The 16,814-nt window shown below is 42.8% G+C and overlaps 1 protein-coding gene across 1 annotated transcript in view; it reads right to left on the bottom strand.

Annotated features, from left to right (window-relative positions):
- Positions 1 to 792: 792 nt before the first annotated feature.
- Positions 793 to 16,814, bottom strand: part of SLC38A1 (solute carrier family 38 member 1) — a 42,742-nt gene continuing 26,720 nt past the window's right edge. Inside the window, exons 9-16 of the mRNA XM_083860563.1 lie at positions 16,500 to 16,558; positions 15,667 to 15,786; positions 13,382 to 13,461; positions 12,129 to 12,229; positions 8,871 to 8,989; positions 8,178 to 8,319; positions 7,971 to 8,068; positions 793 to 6,930 (exon numbers count right to left, since the gene is read on the bottom strand). Coding sequence (XP_083716689.1) covers positions 6,829 to 6,930; positions 7,971 to 8,068; positions 8,178 to 8,319; positions 8,871 to 8,989; positions 12,129 to 12,229; positions 13,382 to 13,461; positions 15,667 to 15,786; positions 16,500 to 16,558 — 821 coding nt within the window. The 3' untranslated portion in view covers positions 793 to 6,828. The remainder of the gene's footprint in view (positions 6,931 to 7,970; positions 8,069 to 8,177; positions 8,320 to 8,870; positions 8,990 to 12,128; positions 12,230 to 13,381; positions 13,462 to 15,666; positions 15,787 to 16,499; positions 16,559 to 16,814) is intronic.

Below are 16,814 nucleotides of genomic sequence, written 5' to 3'. Positions count from 1 at the left end.
CTTTAAGATCCCTGAGCTTGGAGACCAGACAATGGCTTCCAAGGATCCTCTGATCCACAAATCATCCAATCACTTCTGCAGAGGAGCTTGGGGAGCTGTACTCATCCTGTGCTGTCAAGTAACCTCTTCAGTTGTTTGGAGTGTAGCAGGAGGTCTTTTTGTAGGTGATCATTATAATCTGAACACTAGTAAAATTAGTAGTCAAAGGTAAAAAAGTTAGTATTTTTCAGACCCTTTAAAGCTTTGATAGAGGTACTTTGGCAGAAACAGCTGCCTAAGACATTACTGTCTTTGCGTATCCTCCTCAAAAATCTGCTAATGGCTTCTGCTTCCAAAGCTGAGAAAAGTCTAGCAGGGCTTTAGTCACTTCAGGCATCAATTTGGCATCTTAACTCATAACCAACTTAACAGGAGCCCTTTAAGTTAAATTGCCTGATTTGACCTTGAAACAGACTGGGAAGCACTCGGAGCAGGCAGAAACAAGTCCTGGCCTTGAGGAATGCTGCATCTGCAGCAACTGCAGGCTGTGGTAACCATCAGCCCCAGCTTCAGGTCCCTGTAAAACTGTATCAGAAACTTCACTTTATTGTTCCATAGCCATTTGTTGATGCTTTGCTCTATGTAGTGCACCAAATCTAATGCAGTTGGTTTTGCAAGAGCTGCATGCCCTAAATTCAGTGAAAATACTTGGATAAAGAGCAAGAGAGCATTTGCTGTTCAAGCCATTAAAATGATATATCGTCATCTCTTTGAAAAAATGAGTATGGGCCCAACATTAATTTAGATCACAATTTTAATGTTTAAAAACTAAGAGGTAACAGAGAGATCATAGAACTTGATACATTTTTTTTTTTATTTACACACAGAAACTGAAAAACTGTGTTGTTTATTTGGATATGAGCAGCACAAAGTTAACAGGTGATGTTTACAGGAGCAAAATATTACCGATGACTCACTTCAACAATCTATTAGAAATGAGCTTGTATCAAGCATACATCATTCAAACAACATTGTTTATACTGGATCTGTGTGAGCCTTAGCATATGTTGGGACACTAAAAACAGGTTCCTATAAACAATGTAAAGTTCAAGTCTAGTGGAAAAATACCTTTACAGTTTATAATTTGTTGGCTATAACACTGAAAACAAAATGTACACTGGTATTAATTTGAAAAGCTCTGTAGAACTGACTGTATATAGGGGTTTTTTCCCTCAAATTTGTCCTCATGATACAAGCAAATGTTATTTCAAGTTTCATTTTCATCAAAGCCCATGAAGTAAACATGGAAAAAACCCCACAATTATTTTTAGATGCATTTCTTAACCTCAATTTTTCAACAGTCCTGAAAAAAAAATTCCATGCTTTCCCAGTGAGAAAGTCTAGGATGGATGCACTCTCAGGACATATCCAGCCCTCCCTTGCCATCACCCTCACCCCTGGACATGCAGCTATTCAATGACCTTTGCCTGTTCACAGGGTGGGATGTGCAAGCAGTCCCTGGCCAGGAAAGCTCTTGGCAGCCTCAGGTGCCAGTGTTTTGGTCGCATGAGAACAGCAGGGTCTGAGGCAGAGCAGCCACAGGACACTGCAGGAGGGAAGGGGGCTGGAATGGCACCAATTGCTCTGGTTGCTGCCAACGCCTGGCTTGTCATACTTTTTTTTTCTGAACTACTGACATTTCTGATGGCTGAAAATGGAAATGCAGAAGCTCTGCCGACTTCTCTTTGTACTAGTTGGATAAATACACACCAGGATACAACACAGCATAATGCTAGGTCAAACTGCTGGCTGCAGTTTGCCATGGTTTCTTCCATAAAGCCATTTCAGCACTTCACTAACAACTGATCCCAGCTGAGGAGGTAAGAAGTATCTGAGTACCAAAGGGGCCCTTTAACAAGGGAGATGTTTTACCCAACAGAAAGACTGGCAAACTTGCTGTTGAGAAAACAGGGAGTCACGCACTGGAATTAATCCTAGCAATTTAACTGGACCTTTTATTCCTCTTTTTACTTTAGGATGTAATTATAATTTCAAGTTTAGGATTTAGCTTGTGAAGTCTTGGGAGAAAGAAAAGGATATACATTTTGCTAAGAAGCTAAAGTATTTGTATTTCTATTAAAATTATTCTTAATATGCAGAGCCTATCTCAACACTTCTATTCATAGGGGATAAACAACTGCAAAAATATACAGCATCCTATTTATTTACAATATATATGTACATAAAAATGAAATTTCCTACAATACAACACAACTGCATAGATTTGTCTTCAGAAACATAGGTATGTGTACAATATGTGAATTCTAGACTTTCCAGCCCTGTACCTTTTATTAATTTTTTTTTCACAGTTTGTTACAGAAATCCTTACATTAGATACAAATAAAACATTCTTTGCTGTACGTTATAGAAAATAAAGATTTTCTGACGCCAAGGGCTCTGGGGATTTGTTTATGAAAGCACAGTGGCGCCAGCTGATAAAGCCATCTCATGGAGCTGCTGATGGAGCTGAGTACATTCTGTGGTGCCTTTCTCCTACAGGCACTGGGGTGGGGCATTAGGACTGGAGGTGGGACACCACCACATGAAAAGTTTTGTTTTGACCAAGGTGCTCTTTAGCCTTAATGTAAGGTTCAAGCAAAATGTATAAATTTAAAGGTAAGCTAGACATACCATTGATTGTTACTGTTTAATACTCGATATCAGAGAGCTGTGTTGCGCTTATGCATTGTAAGGCAGATGTACCGACAAAACCCACACATCATCCAACCCACACTTGCATGTGTGACCTGTTACAGGTGGAGCACAGGCTTTGGGTTCATATGTGGCTCAGAAGAGCAGCCCTCAAAGTGGATGAGCATCTCCATCCCTGACCTCGCAAGGTGACACCAGCTGTTGTGCCCTAGGCTTGCACATGTGCCAGGCACCACTTGGTCCGTGTCAGCTCTACAAAAGGTCTGTGCTGGTGCACAGATTTGGCATTGGCCCTCTGACCAGGAGCAAGCATCACCCAGAGAGGTCACTGCCCCGAGATACTGTTCCCAAATAACAATTTACTGTGTTTTACTACCTAGGCATGTTTGCCATTGGACAGAGAAGGGCAGCTGTATTAAGATTGCTTTAAGCCCGTAAATATTTTCTTTGCAATGTGCTGTGGACTAGGAGAGGCAGCAAGGCTGTCTTTTAAGTGTAGGATTAACTCCTACAGTCTTATTAGTAATCTCTGCTTCTAATTAGTCTTTCCTTGTCCCTCACCACTTGATTGTTGCTACTACACAAATGAGAATTTAAAAGTTTTTTGTTGCAGTTATTAGGAGCAATTTTGCATCCAGTCTATGACACTTGCAGTGCTCACAATAGTGATAAACTCTCTATGAAAAGAAAGCATGCTATCACCTACTAAGTAGATATGGTACTCTGGATCCTATTAATTTTACAACAGAGAAACTCCTACAGCATTTTACTGTGCTCTTAAAATCCTAACTAAAATGTGGGACTTGTACAATCATGGCTACATGTTCACTATTCCAAATGAACTGAATAACAGCAGTACATTTTACAGATAACCTCATACAAATATTGTCATCCATCACTGATGTTGACAGTTACAGCAGGGTCTATTGCATTCTGTTAAGAATGTATAAACCTGATGAAAAAACAAAAAGCACGTTATTTCACGTTCATTACCACAGATATCAATAAACACATGATTCCTTTCCATAAATATCTATAAATATGATGCCAGTAAATCAGTCTAAGCGAAATTCCATCTTTTTTTTTTCCTTTTTTTTTTTTTTTTTTTTTTTCAGAGACCCAGAAACAAAGTCTGTTTAAAGACTTAATATTTTGGGTATCTATATTTCAGTATATAAGACATGCTTTGGTGGTTCAGTACCTTGGGTAATTTCAGTTCTATGCACACTCAGCTCATTCTCCCTATTTATTCAGTAAAACTAAAACTCCAGTATACAAATAAACTGGGGAAAAGGAGAAGGCAGAATAGCAAAGAGAAGAGAGAGGAATACTGGAGGAGATTTAGGACAATGAACAATCAGTGACCCAACAGCCCTTCAAGTCGAAGAAAGTTGGGTGCCAAAACTCAATGGTTTGTATTTCAAACAGCAGACTACAGATTATTTGGGAAAGGGGAAGGAAGGAGGAGGGACATATGTGACCTTGCTGGAACCCTCTTCAGCAGATCAGACCTCTAGCTCATACCTGGATACTTGAAAATCATTCCCAGGATCTCATCTCTCACAACCCCCCAGTGCACAGAGCTGTGCTGTTCATTAATCAGTAGTAGAAGAAAGATAAAGGGGGAGGAAAGCAGGAGAGCCCGGTAGCATCTTAGATAACACTGTACAGCATTCTCAGGTCTGAGTCAGGTTTTTAGGATAAGATCCAGAGAGATTATAAAGCACCTCAAAACCTGAAATGCAACCCCATCAAGCTCAGTCAGAGAATGAAGTGAGATGCTGGGCTTCTGCTGCAGTGACCACTGAAGGTTGGGTGCCTGCAAAAGGAAAACCACAAATTTACATCCCAAGCTGAGAAGATGCCTGGAATGAGGTACAAAGAGATACAAACAAAGCACAGGCTCTTCTCCCCAGAGCTCACCTAACACTTGGTCTTGTAATCTATGGTATGGACTTCTCTGTGAATAAGGGCAGGGATCAGTCCCATAAGGGGACAGCACACAGAGAACCAGTGACCTGCACCATCACAGGCAAAGGTCTGAAGCCAGCCACAGGACAGTACAAGGGACCTTAGCACAGGGGTCCCAGGTAGCTCAACAGTTTGTATGGTAAAGGGGGTGCTTGGCAGAAAGTATGATGCACCAGAGACCTTGCTGGGAGGTTTCCAGTTTTGTTCTTGCTGCTGGGCTACTCCAAGTACTTGGGCAGCCTGGGGAATCCACTCTGCCTTATTTCTGGATCACAGTGAAGTATCAGAGGCAAGCACCTCACTGCCTATGCTAAGGTACAGATCTGGAAGTCTGGGCTTCGTAGGCTTAGTTTCTGCAGCATAAACTACCTACATCTCAATGTCCAAATCCCTAGGAAGGCCCCAAACTAACCTCTCTGGATGTTATCTTTAGAAACCAGCTTTCAGGGTCCTGAGATGTGTTCTGTGATCTTAACTGTGTTCTCAGCTCTCAAGCCATGTAGACAAGGCAATGGCAACTGAGGCAATTCAGTAGCTCACATAAATCCCAAGATCCCAAATACTCTATCCCTAACCTTAAAAAGAGCAAGTTGCAATGACAGGTTCCTCACAGCTGATGATGGTCTGCTTCCACAGTTACAAAGGGAGTTGTCAATGAACCAGCTACTGAGAACAAGAGGGTCACTGCATACAGACAGGTATGGCTTGAGCCATAACTTTAGCCATCAGTTCTTTCTTTCTCCACATTCATATTTTGAGACACATTTTAGCTCAATGGTGAATGACACAAAGTGAACACATTTACGCTGCTGGCAGTGCACTAATAGAAGATGTCTGCTCAGGGCACTGAGTGATCACCTGCTTAGCTTTTGAGTTTCTACACGTGGTTCTCTACACTAGCTATAAGGCATTAGGGAAATGCTTATTCTGTGGACAACTGTTGCAAGTTACAGTGTTTCTGCTAGTAGTAATTGAATATCTTCTTATTGTTATGGAGAACTAATGAAAAATGTAAATGAAATATTTTAAATATAAAAAGTATTTCTATTCATTTAAAGAAACATTGCAGATTTGGATTACCATTAGAAATCTAGTAGTTTGGCAGAGTGAGTCAAATCCTGCACCCACTGCTGTCAAAGACCCCACTGACTTCAGTGGGAGGAGGGTAAGACACAAGAGAGAAGCCAGTCCCTACAAGGTATGGAAAAGGCATGAGGTATGATTAAATGCGTAAGTTTTGATAAAACTGGAGCTTGGTTTTTTTTTTTATGTGAGTAATGGGGCATTACTAAACAGTTTAATGCTGAAGAAAATGCAGACTTCTTACGGAAATCTCCAAATGTCTGCTTCTCTTCAGACTCAAGTACTCATGGCTTGGGGTCAAGTTCTGGTCAACCTCCAACTCAAGTGTGCCAGAGGAGTAGTGGCTGGTGGTGGTAGCTGTCCTCCTGCTCCCTGCTCCACATCACAAGGACACACACACAGACACACACACAGTCTGTTCCCCAGAGCCATGAATGGGCCAAGCCCTGGGGCTGGTTCACCCTCCAAAACATCAGAGACAAGCACTAGATTTAGAACCTACACTTACACAGCGTTCAGCTATGCTCTAGTGGTGCATTTCACACCTGTATCCAGAATGCTACAATTAACCCAGTGAGGCAAATGGTGCCTGAAACAGCAACAGAACAAACAAACAAACAAACCAACAAACCAGATGCATACAATTAGAGAGCAGAGTTTTGGCTAAAAGAGGGGGGAAGGATGTGAACAGACAACACTCCAGTCGAAATTGATAGCAACAGGCGTTGCGGCCCTAAAGGAGCAGAGCTTGTGGCTGGAGGGCTAAGGATAATAATGGAACAATGCAATTCATGGGTGGAAGAGGGGAAATTAATTGTGATGAATGTCTATGAGCGATGCTCTATATAATCTCATGGACAATTAACACAGACTTTTTGCTGATCAGAGAGTGATATGCCTATTGGAAGAATGAGTCTGTTTTCTGCAAGAAAATACTTCCATGACAGTATTTTCAGTACTGGATAATCATTATTTGGATTTGATTGAGTAAACTCACAAAAGGTGGAATAGACAACAGAACGGATGGTTGCGATTTTGGTGTGTAGCAAACAGGGGTATCTTCTCTTGAGAAGAAAGTGAACTTCAGTGGCCTTCGGCACTGCCTCCTGATTGTACCCAGTCATAGATGACCAAGGGAATGCTTACTAGGGAAAACAATACCCCCAGTGCCAAGAAAAGAGAAGCCTGAAACAAAAAACAAAGAGAGAAGATTAATGAATAAAAAGAAAAGACAAATAATTCAAGTATGTTAACTTCTCTTAAGGAGATGTATAAGGTGATGTATCAAAGTTATCAGCTAAAATGAGCTAGCACTTCTGGTAAAGACAAGACAAACAGATAATTAAACAGATTAGTGTCATTAATAATTACTTGCTGAACACCAAACTAATTTTTTTTTCTCCTTTCAATTCACTTCTTAAACACTGATCATCCCTAAAGAGGATTAAGTGAGTCTGTTTTTAGGACTGATCAGCTCTGCTCTTTCCAAAGCCTCACTGAAATCAGTATATTCGTCCCATCGGATATGTGTTCTTCAAAGTTCAGCCCTTTTGTCATGGGATCTGTGGATGCAGCCAAAGTGAAACATGTTTTTTACTTGCCTGCTCAGAGAAGTAAGGTCTGACTGTACAATGCTTCCAGTGCATGCCCCGTTAGACTGGGAATACACCAGAGTGTTGCATCTTTTCAGCTGCAGCACTCTCTGGGGCTCACAGGAAATCTTTCCAAGGTCCATTCCTACCTGCTCACACATGCCAAATGGCTAACAACACTTCAGCTGGCTGCTTCATGTGGAACCACCCCAAGTAGGACTCAGGTGCATTAAAACCATGAGGAATACTGCAAATGGAGGACCTTGCATGCTTTCATGCAACACACAGAAGCAGAGAAAGCTTGCTGTGCTAAAAGTCTTGTTGAAGTGGGCTGGAGGGTCTCCTGTATCCTGTTGATGGCTGCTGCTGCTTGCCAGCCAGGGAAATACCTCATCCCACAGAGAAGGGCCTCCCCAAAACACAAGATGCCCTGCATGGCATGGCCCCTCCACCAGGGGCCTCCCAGAGTAAGCAAAGGAGAAGGGTGAGCACAGCTGCCAGCTGACTGAAGCACAGAGGGAATGTAAGGTACAGGAGCTCACACATTTGTTCAGATTAGGTCTGCTTTGCACCTAGCACATTAAAGAGAATTACAAGATAGAAGTGTTGCATTGATGGGAATGGAATGCATACCCAAATCCTCTGAGTCAACTTTGATCCATCCTGCTGTGTAATTTTTAAATACAACGATGAAGGAAGAATGAAAATCAGCATATTGGCTGAAGTGACCCCTGCAAAATTGAAATGAATGAATTTTGTTAATTGTCAGCAACAGCTAATTATTGAGTTGCTGATTAGCAACTGGTTTTTTAGTAGTAGTACAAAACCAGGATACTTTACCTACAACTCCAAAAATATCCTTCATGGATGGGATAAAAATGACTAACAGGTTGATGATAACCAAAAGAACAAAAGTAACCAAAACATGACGGCATAAGTCAAATTTTGTTTTTCTGGCCATCTCAAATAATGATGAACGCACCTGCAGGGGGACAGAGAGAGAGAGAGAGAAAGTTTTCTGTCAAGAATAGTGTATGAGTCAATTCAAAGCTTCCCATGTTTATTTTAACTGGTTCTTCATTTGACAAGTGCTGCACAGAACTGTCAGAAATTTTGGGTTGCCTGAAGTAATATCCTTTGAAATACTCTTTAAAATTAATTTGTTATTTCAGAACTGTGGGTGTACGTGCATGTGCAGTAGGATATTCCTCTCTTTTTAACATGCCTTTTTGAATCCTTCTGCACTTCAAAAGGAACTTCACCTCTGAGCTCCAGTAAAGATGTGACATAAGAGAGGACCATTGTAGATTCAATATAAAACAGGCTTAAGACCAAAATTTACTTATTTAGGTACTGCATAGAGAAGTTCTCCAGAAGTTAGTGAGAATATGACACGAGAAAAGACTAATCCAAGCTTAAGCTCTTTTTGTAGCTGCAACATTGCAGTCTCAGCCACCACCGGACTGTGGTTTGAAGAAATGTGCTGTGTACAGCTGTTACCAACTTCCAAACCATGCAGACCTCTTTACTTACAGTGAAAAACAGCACAGGCACAGTGAGTATCACTGCCACGATCACAGCCAAGCGCACGGTTAGGATGAGGATGTCATCTTTGCTCTGGTATTTGTGAAGCAGATCTGACTGCACATTCTCTATGGGAAAGACAGTAAGGTAAGTGTTCTGGCAAAAAGGCAATTAGTCCACAAAAATCATTGTTTAACAACAGCCTTCTTGAACAACAAGTGATTTATCTGTAAACAAAAGAGTATGGAATGAAACATCCTTGAGTTAAAACAGTGCTTTGAACAAAATCCCAATGATCCCATTATTCCAGATTAATCCTTTGGAGGCCTGATTTAGGAATGCATCTTAATTCATGAGAGCACATGCCTAAGTCTAAGGTAATTTTCACTGTAGAAAAGACAACAGTGAGACATACATGAAAGCTTGCTTACATATATACATATATACAAAAATAGGTAAAGTGATATCAGCTATTTTTAATTGGTTCTGTGGACTTTTTTTTAAATCTCAAATGATATAAAAATAAACACATGCACTGCAATGGCTGAACTTAATAAAAACTGCAAGGTCTTGAGCTGAATTTGTCTTAAACAGCAAATAAACTTCCAGCAAAAAGCAGTGCCCCTGTTCTCAACTGAGAACAAAGCCTATCTCGGGTCAGTTCTCAGCAGGACACTCTGACATTTGCACTCAAATCCTTCAGCAGCTCCTCTGAGGGCTGCCAGCAGAGCCTGCAGCTCAGCTCCATGCTGGCCAGCAGCCCCAGCAGCCAAGACAAATCACAGGGGGTGCTTAACGGGGAGGTGCTGGCAATATTTTAATACAACCTCCTGCCAAAATGTTTCCTTGAAGCTGTAATAAATAGTGCAGAGCAGGTCTGCGTATACTAACCAGCAGGAAAACCAAGTTGCTGAGGGACCTACGTGTTTGCTTTGTAGTTTTTAAATATCCAGGAGCAATAACCTAAAGGGGTGGCTGTTAAGCATGCCACCAAACACACTTGCTGCCTCTTTTTAGGCCCGTGTTTTGTTTCTGCCTGCTAATCTTAGAAAGCTAGTGGTGAAACATAACAGCTCTTTAAGGGAACTCAGTGGCCATCTCTAATTTACCATCTTTGGCACTTGGTAAAACCTCATGTATTCCTGGAGGCAGAGGGATCTGTCCTGTGGCAAAACGCCTACACTCCCCCCAGGGCGCCCTTCTGGGTAGAGACCACAGGTCAACACCACCTACACAGTGCCTGAATCCCCACCAGGAGAAAGAAAATGCTCTCCCACCTCCCTGCAGATCAGGAGTGGGGTTTTCAAGCCGGGCACATGCACAGCTTCTGCAACACAGAGCTTACTCTGCTCCTGCAAGCACAGACTGCAACTTCTGTACCGCTCACGGGCTGCAGCCAGGTAGGAAGTGAAGGGCAAGGCTTACAGTTGAAGGTCTGTTTTCCTTTCAGCTAGATACACCACAGAGCCCAACCACACTGTGACCTTTTAGGGGAAGAAAAACACCTCTTTTCTGTAATTCTGCAATGTAAATATAGTCATCACTGCAACACTTTTGAGAACACAGCAAACAGACAAGTACTATTGGTGTAAAGAAGAAATGGTCACAATAAAAATACTGTTCTTACCCAGGTAAGGGTAGAGAAGAGGGTTAGAACACTGTAAGTGAACATGAATATGAAAGGTAAGGTCTTTTCAGTCTCAAAGGGAAGAAGGAAGGAATTTTATGCAGGAATTCTATATTCCCTCAGTGTCTTTCTTGCAGCCTGTCACTGCACTGACACTGCAGAAGCCCCAGCAGAGCTCTCCACAGCTTCCATATGTGGGCTCTCAGTGCTGGAGAGCAGGGATGCCTAATGTGGGGAGAGGCACACAGGACACCCCAGGGATTCCTCCGCCATTCCCCCTCAGGAGGGCCAGAAGGACGCAGCCCCTACCTCCTCCATGGACTCCAGACCCTCGTCCTTGAGGGATGTGGGAGATTCCCAGAGAGGAGCGCCACAGATCTGCCTCCTCAGATCCCTGGGGCAATCACATCAGAATCTCCTCCCTGCCAAAGTGAAGGGGTCCATGCTGATTTACACCCACTTGCTCCCTGGGGCTGCTAATTTGATGCATCACTACGAAAATGTGTTAGATGGGAGCAGCTGGATGAGAACGGCTGATGCTGTTGTCACTTGCAGCCTATTTGTGGGTTTATTGGGAAAATTAGAACAGATGACCTCAAATTACTTCAACACATGTATACTCAAGGCCTCACAATCAGAATGAGAGTCTGAGAAAGCAAATATGAGATAGGTACACCTTCGGAAAAAAAAAAAAAGCCACATTTCATATTTACTTATTTTTTTTTCTCTTGCAATTGGTGGCTTACAAGGGACAGTATCATGAATGAGGAGGTTGTAACAAAAATGCCACTTGGAATAGGGTGGTGAAGACTGATGGGTGACTCTCAGGAAAAAGGCAAACATCAGCTTTGTCACCTGTCTTGCAACCCTTTAATGGTCCATGGAAAAAGACACTACTTTTCAACATTCTCATAATACTGGAACCTGGGAGTTCCCAGGCAACATTTCATATTTTATACTACTTAACAATCGTGCCTTTAGTGCATACATATTGTATCCTTTAGTGATACAACATAATTTTTTTTGTTAACTGAATTGATATACGAGGAAAGAGACAGGGTTTGGGAGTCTCAAACACTGAGATAATCATCCTTTGGTGGCTGAACTGGGATAATGCTCAAAGGTTCCCCACCTTCGCTGCCAGTTTGTTTAACCGAGACCTAAAGAGGTCAGCTCTAGGGACACAGGAAAAACATTTGGTCTGTTGCCTCTGTGACTAAAGCATTACGAAGAAAGTGAAAAAGAGGTGATGGCCGATTTGCTACTCATTTCCTAGGACCTGCTCTCAAATCTGCCTCCATTTTTGCAAATATGCATGCTTCAGCCATTACCAATGCACACATCATTCAGGTGAGGACCTTGGAACAAAATCTTAGTGGGGCCCAGCAAATCCCCACTGCTGTAAAACAAATCTCTCCCTCATATTTTGAAAATGCCTTTTGCAAATAATACTTTCACTTGTTCTTTTCATCCACGGGGGAAAAGGAGGAAAGGATTTATACCTTCAATATGAGAACTTCAAGGAAAATTATTTGGAAAAGTATTTTAATATAAGTGGATGAAACTTTCCAGCTGGGATACACTATTGATTTTACATGTATCCCCTTTCTAGTCAGATCAGTAAAGAACTGCATACTTACCGTAGAAAGTCAAATAGCCAAATATGGCAGTCATAAAGTACATCAGAAACATGGCAAAAAATGAGATATTTGAAACCAACTGCATTTTTTTCTGTGAACGGCTGGAGAAAGAACGAGAAAAAAACACATAAGAATGGTTGGCCTGGATTTTTCCATAGCCGTTTCAAAATGTATTAGGTGTTTGCATAAGCACAGTAATTCTGGGGAGACTCGTGAATGCATTTTCATTAAAAACAGAAACTCACTGACAGCTGCTCAAGGAAGGACTGGGGAAAAGGGCCCTACTTGAGGCTTAAGTGAAAAAATAGTGTGACCTGTGGATCTGCTTAAAACAGTGAAGCTGTGTAGAGAGAGGATGACCCTGAAACACTTTGGTAATTAAATTAAAAGGTCAAAATGAAGGAGGCATAATATTATACAGAGAGAAAAAAAACCCAAAAATGTTCTGAATGACTGCAGAGAAATGTTTGTGTCCCCATGGGTAGAAAATACTGGATTTATGCTGACCTAAAATAGGTTAAGTGTAAACACTTAATCTTTCAGATATTTATTCTGAAATATTCACACTGCAGTACCTAAACTTAAGACTTTTAAATCCACACAAGGATGTCCTAATAGGCACCTAGGAACCTGCTCAAGTAATTTGAAATTTTTAGCACCCAGCAAGTGTCTGAGGGCTGAGGGCAGTCATGGGTCTGACTGACCCTGACCTCTCCCCTGGGGCCTTCCCCATGGCCCAGGACCCCAGTGTAGCTTCCCAGGGCTGTCAGCAGTGTCACAGCAGGGCTAGTATCCAGCTCCCCACAGCCCATCCCAGCTGGAGGTGTCAGTGAGACAGCAGTACCAACAAAGATCTTTTAATATCAGTAAGGCTGAAAGCACTTCTATTTTCCTGGTACTGCAACAGATTTTTAATTGCACTAATGCTGTGGAACAAATGCTGTTAGCGGAACACATGCCTCTCCTATGCCAAATATCAACTGGCAGAATTTGGCTCTCTCCAGGCTGCTGTGCACTTCCAGGGGAAACTCCCAAGTGTTGCATTATTCTCCACCTCCCTCGCCCCTGCCCCAGGGGCACAGCATGCCTGGGAGCCCAGATTCCCTAGCTGACAGCCACGCTTGGTGGGTGTTACTAAAGCACACCTCTGAGTGGCACAAATGACTCAGAGCACCTCTGTGCTAACACTTTCCATGTAAAATGGTTCAAAACAATAAACTATTAAAAAAAAAAAGAAAAAAAGGAGGGCTTACTCTTTAAGTTCGCTGTAAATTGGGAGGACTGATGGGTGGCACACAAACGCAAAAGCAATGGTGGGCAAAGCGTACACCGTCTGTTCAGAGAGAATTTCAGAAAGTAAGTTAAAGAAGTATTTCCTCCAGTGGTGTGAAGAATTGTTCCATGTTCAACTACCTCAGCTCCCAGCTCTATTGACTCTTGAACCAAACATTGAGAGCCTTTCTAAGAAGGCAGAAGACCTGTCAATTAGAATATGTTTAATGAAATGTAGAGAACAGCGCGCTTTCAACAGGAGGACAAAGTCTTTCTTTGCGTCAGTGGCATGAGTGCAGCACTGACTGTGCTTGCAGAGCACAGAGCTGGATGCCACACTGCTGCTGGCTTTGCCCCCTGGGATGGGTGTGCCTGCCCAGCTACTGCCACCGTTACTAGCACAGTGTCACACGTAAAAGGGACGCATGGTGGGTCACCGCTACGCTACCCTGCCTTGGCATGGAGAGGGGTGCGCACCCATGGTGCTAAGGCGGAAGTCCTGAAGAGGAAGCGCGTATCCAGACTGTAAGAAAAGAGAACAGGAATGCAGAACTTACAAATAAATGGATATTTCAAGGTATCAGACTGAATCCCTTAATTTTCCAGGCCAACAAAAGGACTAGGAGGGCTCTGGAAGGAGCATGCTTTTTCTCAGGGAAAGAGAAAGACCATTATGTCACCAGAAAGTGCAGGAGGCCTCCAAGTGGGACCTTAGCCCTTTCTCCACTAAGAACTCAAGTGCATTTCTTTCGGTCCTCAGCCAAAGTTCAAAAATGGTATCAGTGCTCAGGCACTTCCATTCTCCTGAGGGAATAGGTATGAGCAGAGGTCACAGGAAATTATAGGCCCTCCTCTAAGGACAACGTGAGTCCATTCTACATGCAACTCTGTCCTGCCCTCTGAGATCTGCTTGTGCTGGTCACAGACATCCCCTTCCCCCACAAGACATCCTATGGCGCACCTCGGGCCTGACAGATTGAGTAAATGTGCTGGCTGCTCTCCAGAGGTCCTTCCTTGCCCAGGCACTTGCCACCTCTCTCTCCCTCACTCACAGCACAGCACTGTTGTGTCTGTGTCTGTAGGGATATTCAGAAGGTGCCTGGACACAGTGCTGGGGGGCCCTGCCTCAGCACAGGGGTTCAACCAGACAACTTCCAGGTCTCTGCCAACCTCAGATATCCTTCTATTCCTGAAACTGTCCTGTCTCTCCTCTCACACACAGAAGTTGCTAAAGTGACTGGCAAATTGTTGGCCCTGAGGGCAAACCTCTGGAATTCAGCTCCAGTGTGCCTAATTCAGATGGACTGATCCTTCCGAGGTGCCTCCATTGGCTCTGAGGCAAATGCTGACATTCACTGCAGAAGACTGCCCTTTCAATGCCTTCTGAAATATACCTACACCTAAGCTGCCATGGCACAAGTTAACTAATTCTTAGTCCATTATGCTGGATCTAGGGTGACGGTTACCCCAAACCAAAGAAAACTGCTCTGCTTGGCTTCTTAAATTGAAGCTGGTGGGTTAAATAAAAAAAAAAAAACAACAACTTTTTGCATACCTCTCCTATAAATGTGCATTCCCTATGAATGTAACTAAGGCCCTGAAGGCCATGCCCTGATGGATATGGTGCTGTTTCACTGGGAGCACTGCATCCCAGCACAGCTGACAGGAGCCATCCTCCTGCCCCCACAGTTGCAGATAGCTGCCTTCTCATATTCTCTTAGACCAACTTTTTCTGCAGCTGTGTGACGATGGAGGGAAGCATCCAGCTGAAAGACAACCAAATTTTTGCTGGATTATCTTTCAACCATATCCTTTTCACATTCGAGCTCACCGCGTGGCTAAAGAAACATGTATCCTGTTACCAAGAAGTGGTTTGTGTGCAGAAAGAGAGAGACTGTGGGCTTTGGATGCAGGTGTGGCCTACTCAACCTCTACTGAGCAACAGCCTAAAGGCACAGCTGCAGCATGGATAGCAAGGAGCAGTGGAAAGGAAAAATCTCCTAAAGAAAGCAGTTATTGTCCAGTGGTAGTTTGGGCTTATAGCCTTAATACACCTACTACCAGGGCAGGACAAGACTGCAAGGAGGCACATTCACCATGGCATCTCTGTAAGACTGGGCAAGGAGACCCATTGTGTATTTACCATTGGATCACAAGTGGAACCATGGAAAATCAGGCCCTTTGTGGTGCTGATCAGAATAAGAATATGGGGTGTAGGTGCATATATTATGTGAATTAAAAGTAAGTATTATAAAAAGAAACATACCTTGGAATTAAAGATAACATACTTTGGCTTACACGTATGTTCTGAGCTATTTGATATGAAAGATGATGTCGCATTTAGCCCTTGTCCATCACAGGGAATTTGAAACTTCTTGTAAATAACCTAGAATAAGAGCAGAAGATAGCTAATTGCTAAACTAACAATAAAAAGCAGATCAAAATTAAAATTGGAATTGTGGTCATCATGGCCTGTATCAACAATAGTGTGGCCAGCAGGACTAGGGAAGTGATCATTTTCCTGTACTCAGCACTGGTGAGGCTTTCCCTCCAGTGCTGTATCCAGTCCTGGGCCCCTCGCTACATGAAGGGCACTGAGGTGCTGGAGCGAGTCCAGAGAAGGGCAACACGGCTGGTAAAGGGCCTAGAGTGAGTCATAAGAGGAGCTGCTGAGGAAGCTGGGGATGTTTAGCCTGGAGAAAAAGAGGCTGACGAGGGACCTTATCACTCTCTACAACTGCCTGATAGGAGGCTGTAGCCAGGTGGAGCTCGGCCTCTTCTTCCAGGTAACAAGTGACAAGACAAGAGGAAATGACCCTAAGTTGCACCAGGAGGTGTTCAAATTGGACATTAGGATTTTTTTTTTTCATGGAAATGGTTGTAAAGCATTGGAAAGACTGCCCAGGGAATTGGTGCAGTCACTATCTCTAAAAGTGTTCAAAAAACACAAAAGTGGGTGTTTCACTTGAGGACATAGTTTAATGGTGAACAAGGTGCTGGGTTGACAGTTGGACTTGATGGTATTCAAGGTCTTTTCCAGCCTTAACAATTCTATGATTCTAAGTGACTCATCCAACAAAGAACACAAGCTGAACTTACCACTACCAGGAAAAATACCATGCAGCTTAATGAAAATCCACTGGTATAGCCAAGGTATCCTGAAAGAAATTAAGAGGAAGTCTCATACGGAATAATTATATTTGTCTTACCTTGGTTTTTACTGCTTTTTGCTTCTTCATGAAGAGTTCAAATGTATTAAACATTTGTCAACTTCTGGGCAGAACAAAAACATGTCCTGTGGGTGTAGGAGTCTCCCAAAGTCTTTCAAGTCTCCTACCCTTTGGGCAAGCCTAAGCCTTGCTCTGACCTGTTGCAACTTCCTCAGGGTCACTTTTACATCAGTTTAACTAACTT

This window comes from Zosterops lateralis (genome assembly GCF_965231275.1).
Source record: "Zosterops lateralis genome assembly, chromosome: 4".
Taxonomy (NCBI): Eukaryota; Metazoa; Chordata; class Aves; order Passeriformes; family Zosteropidae; genus Zosterops; species Zosterops lateralis.
This window is presented reverse-complemented; position numbering and strand designations above follow the sequence as displayed.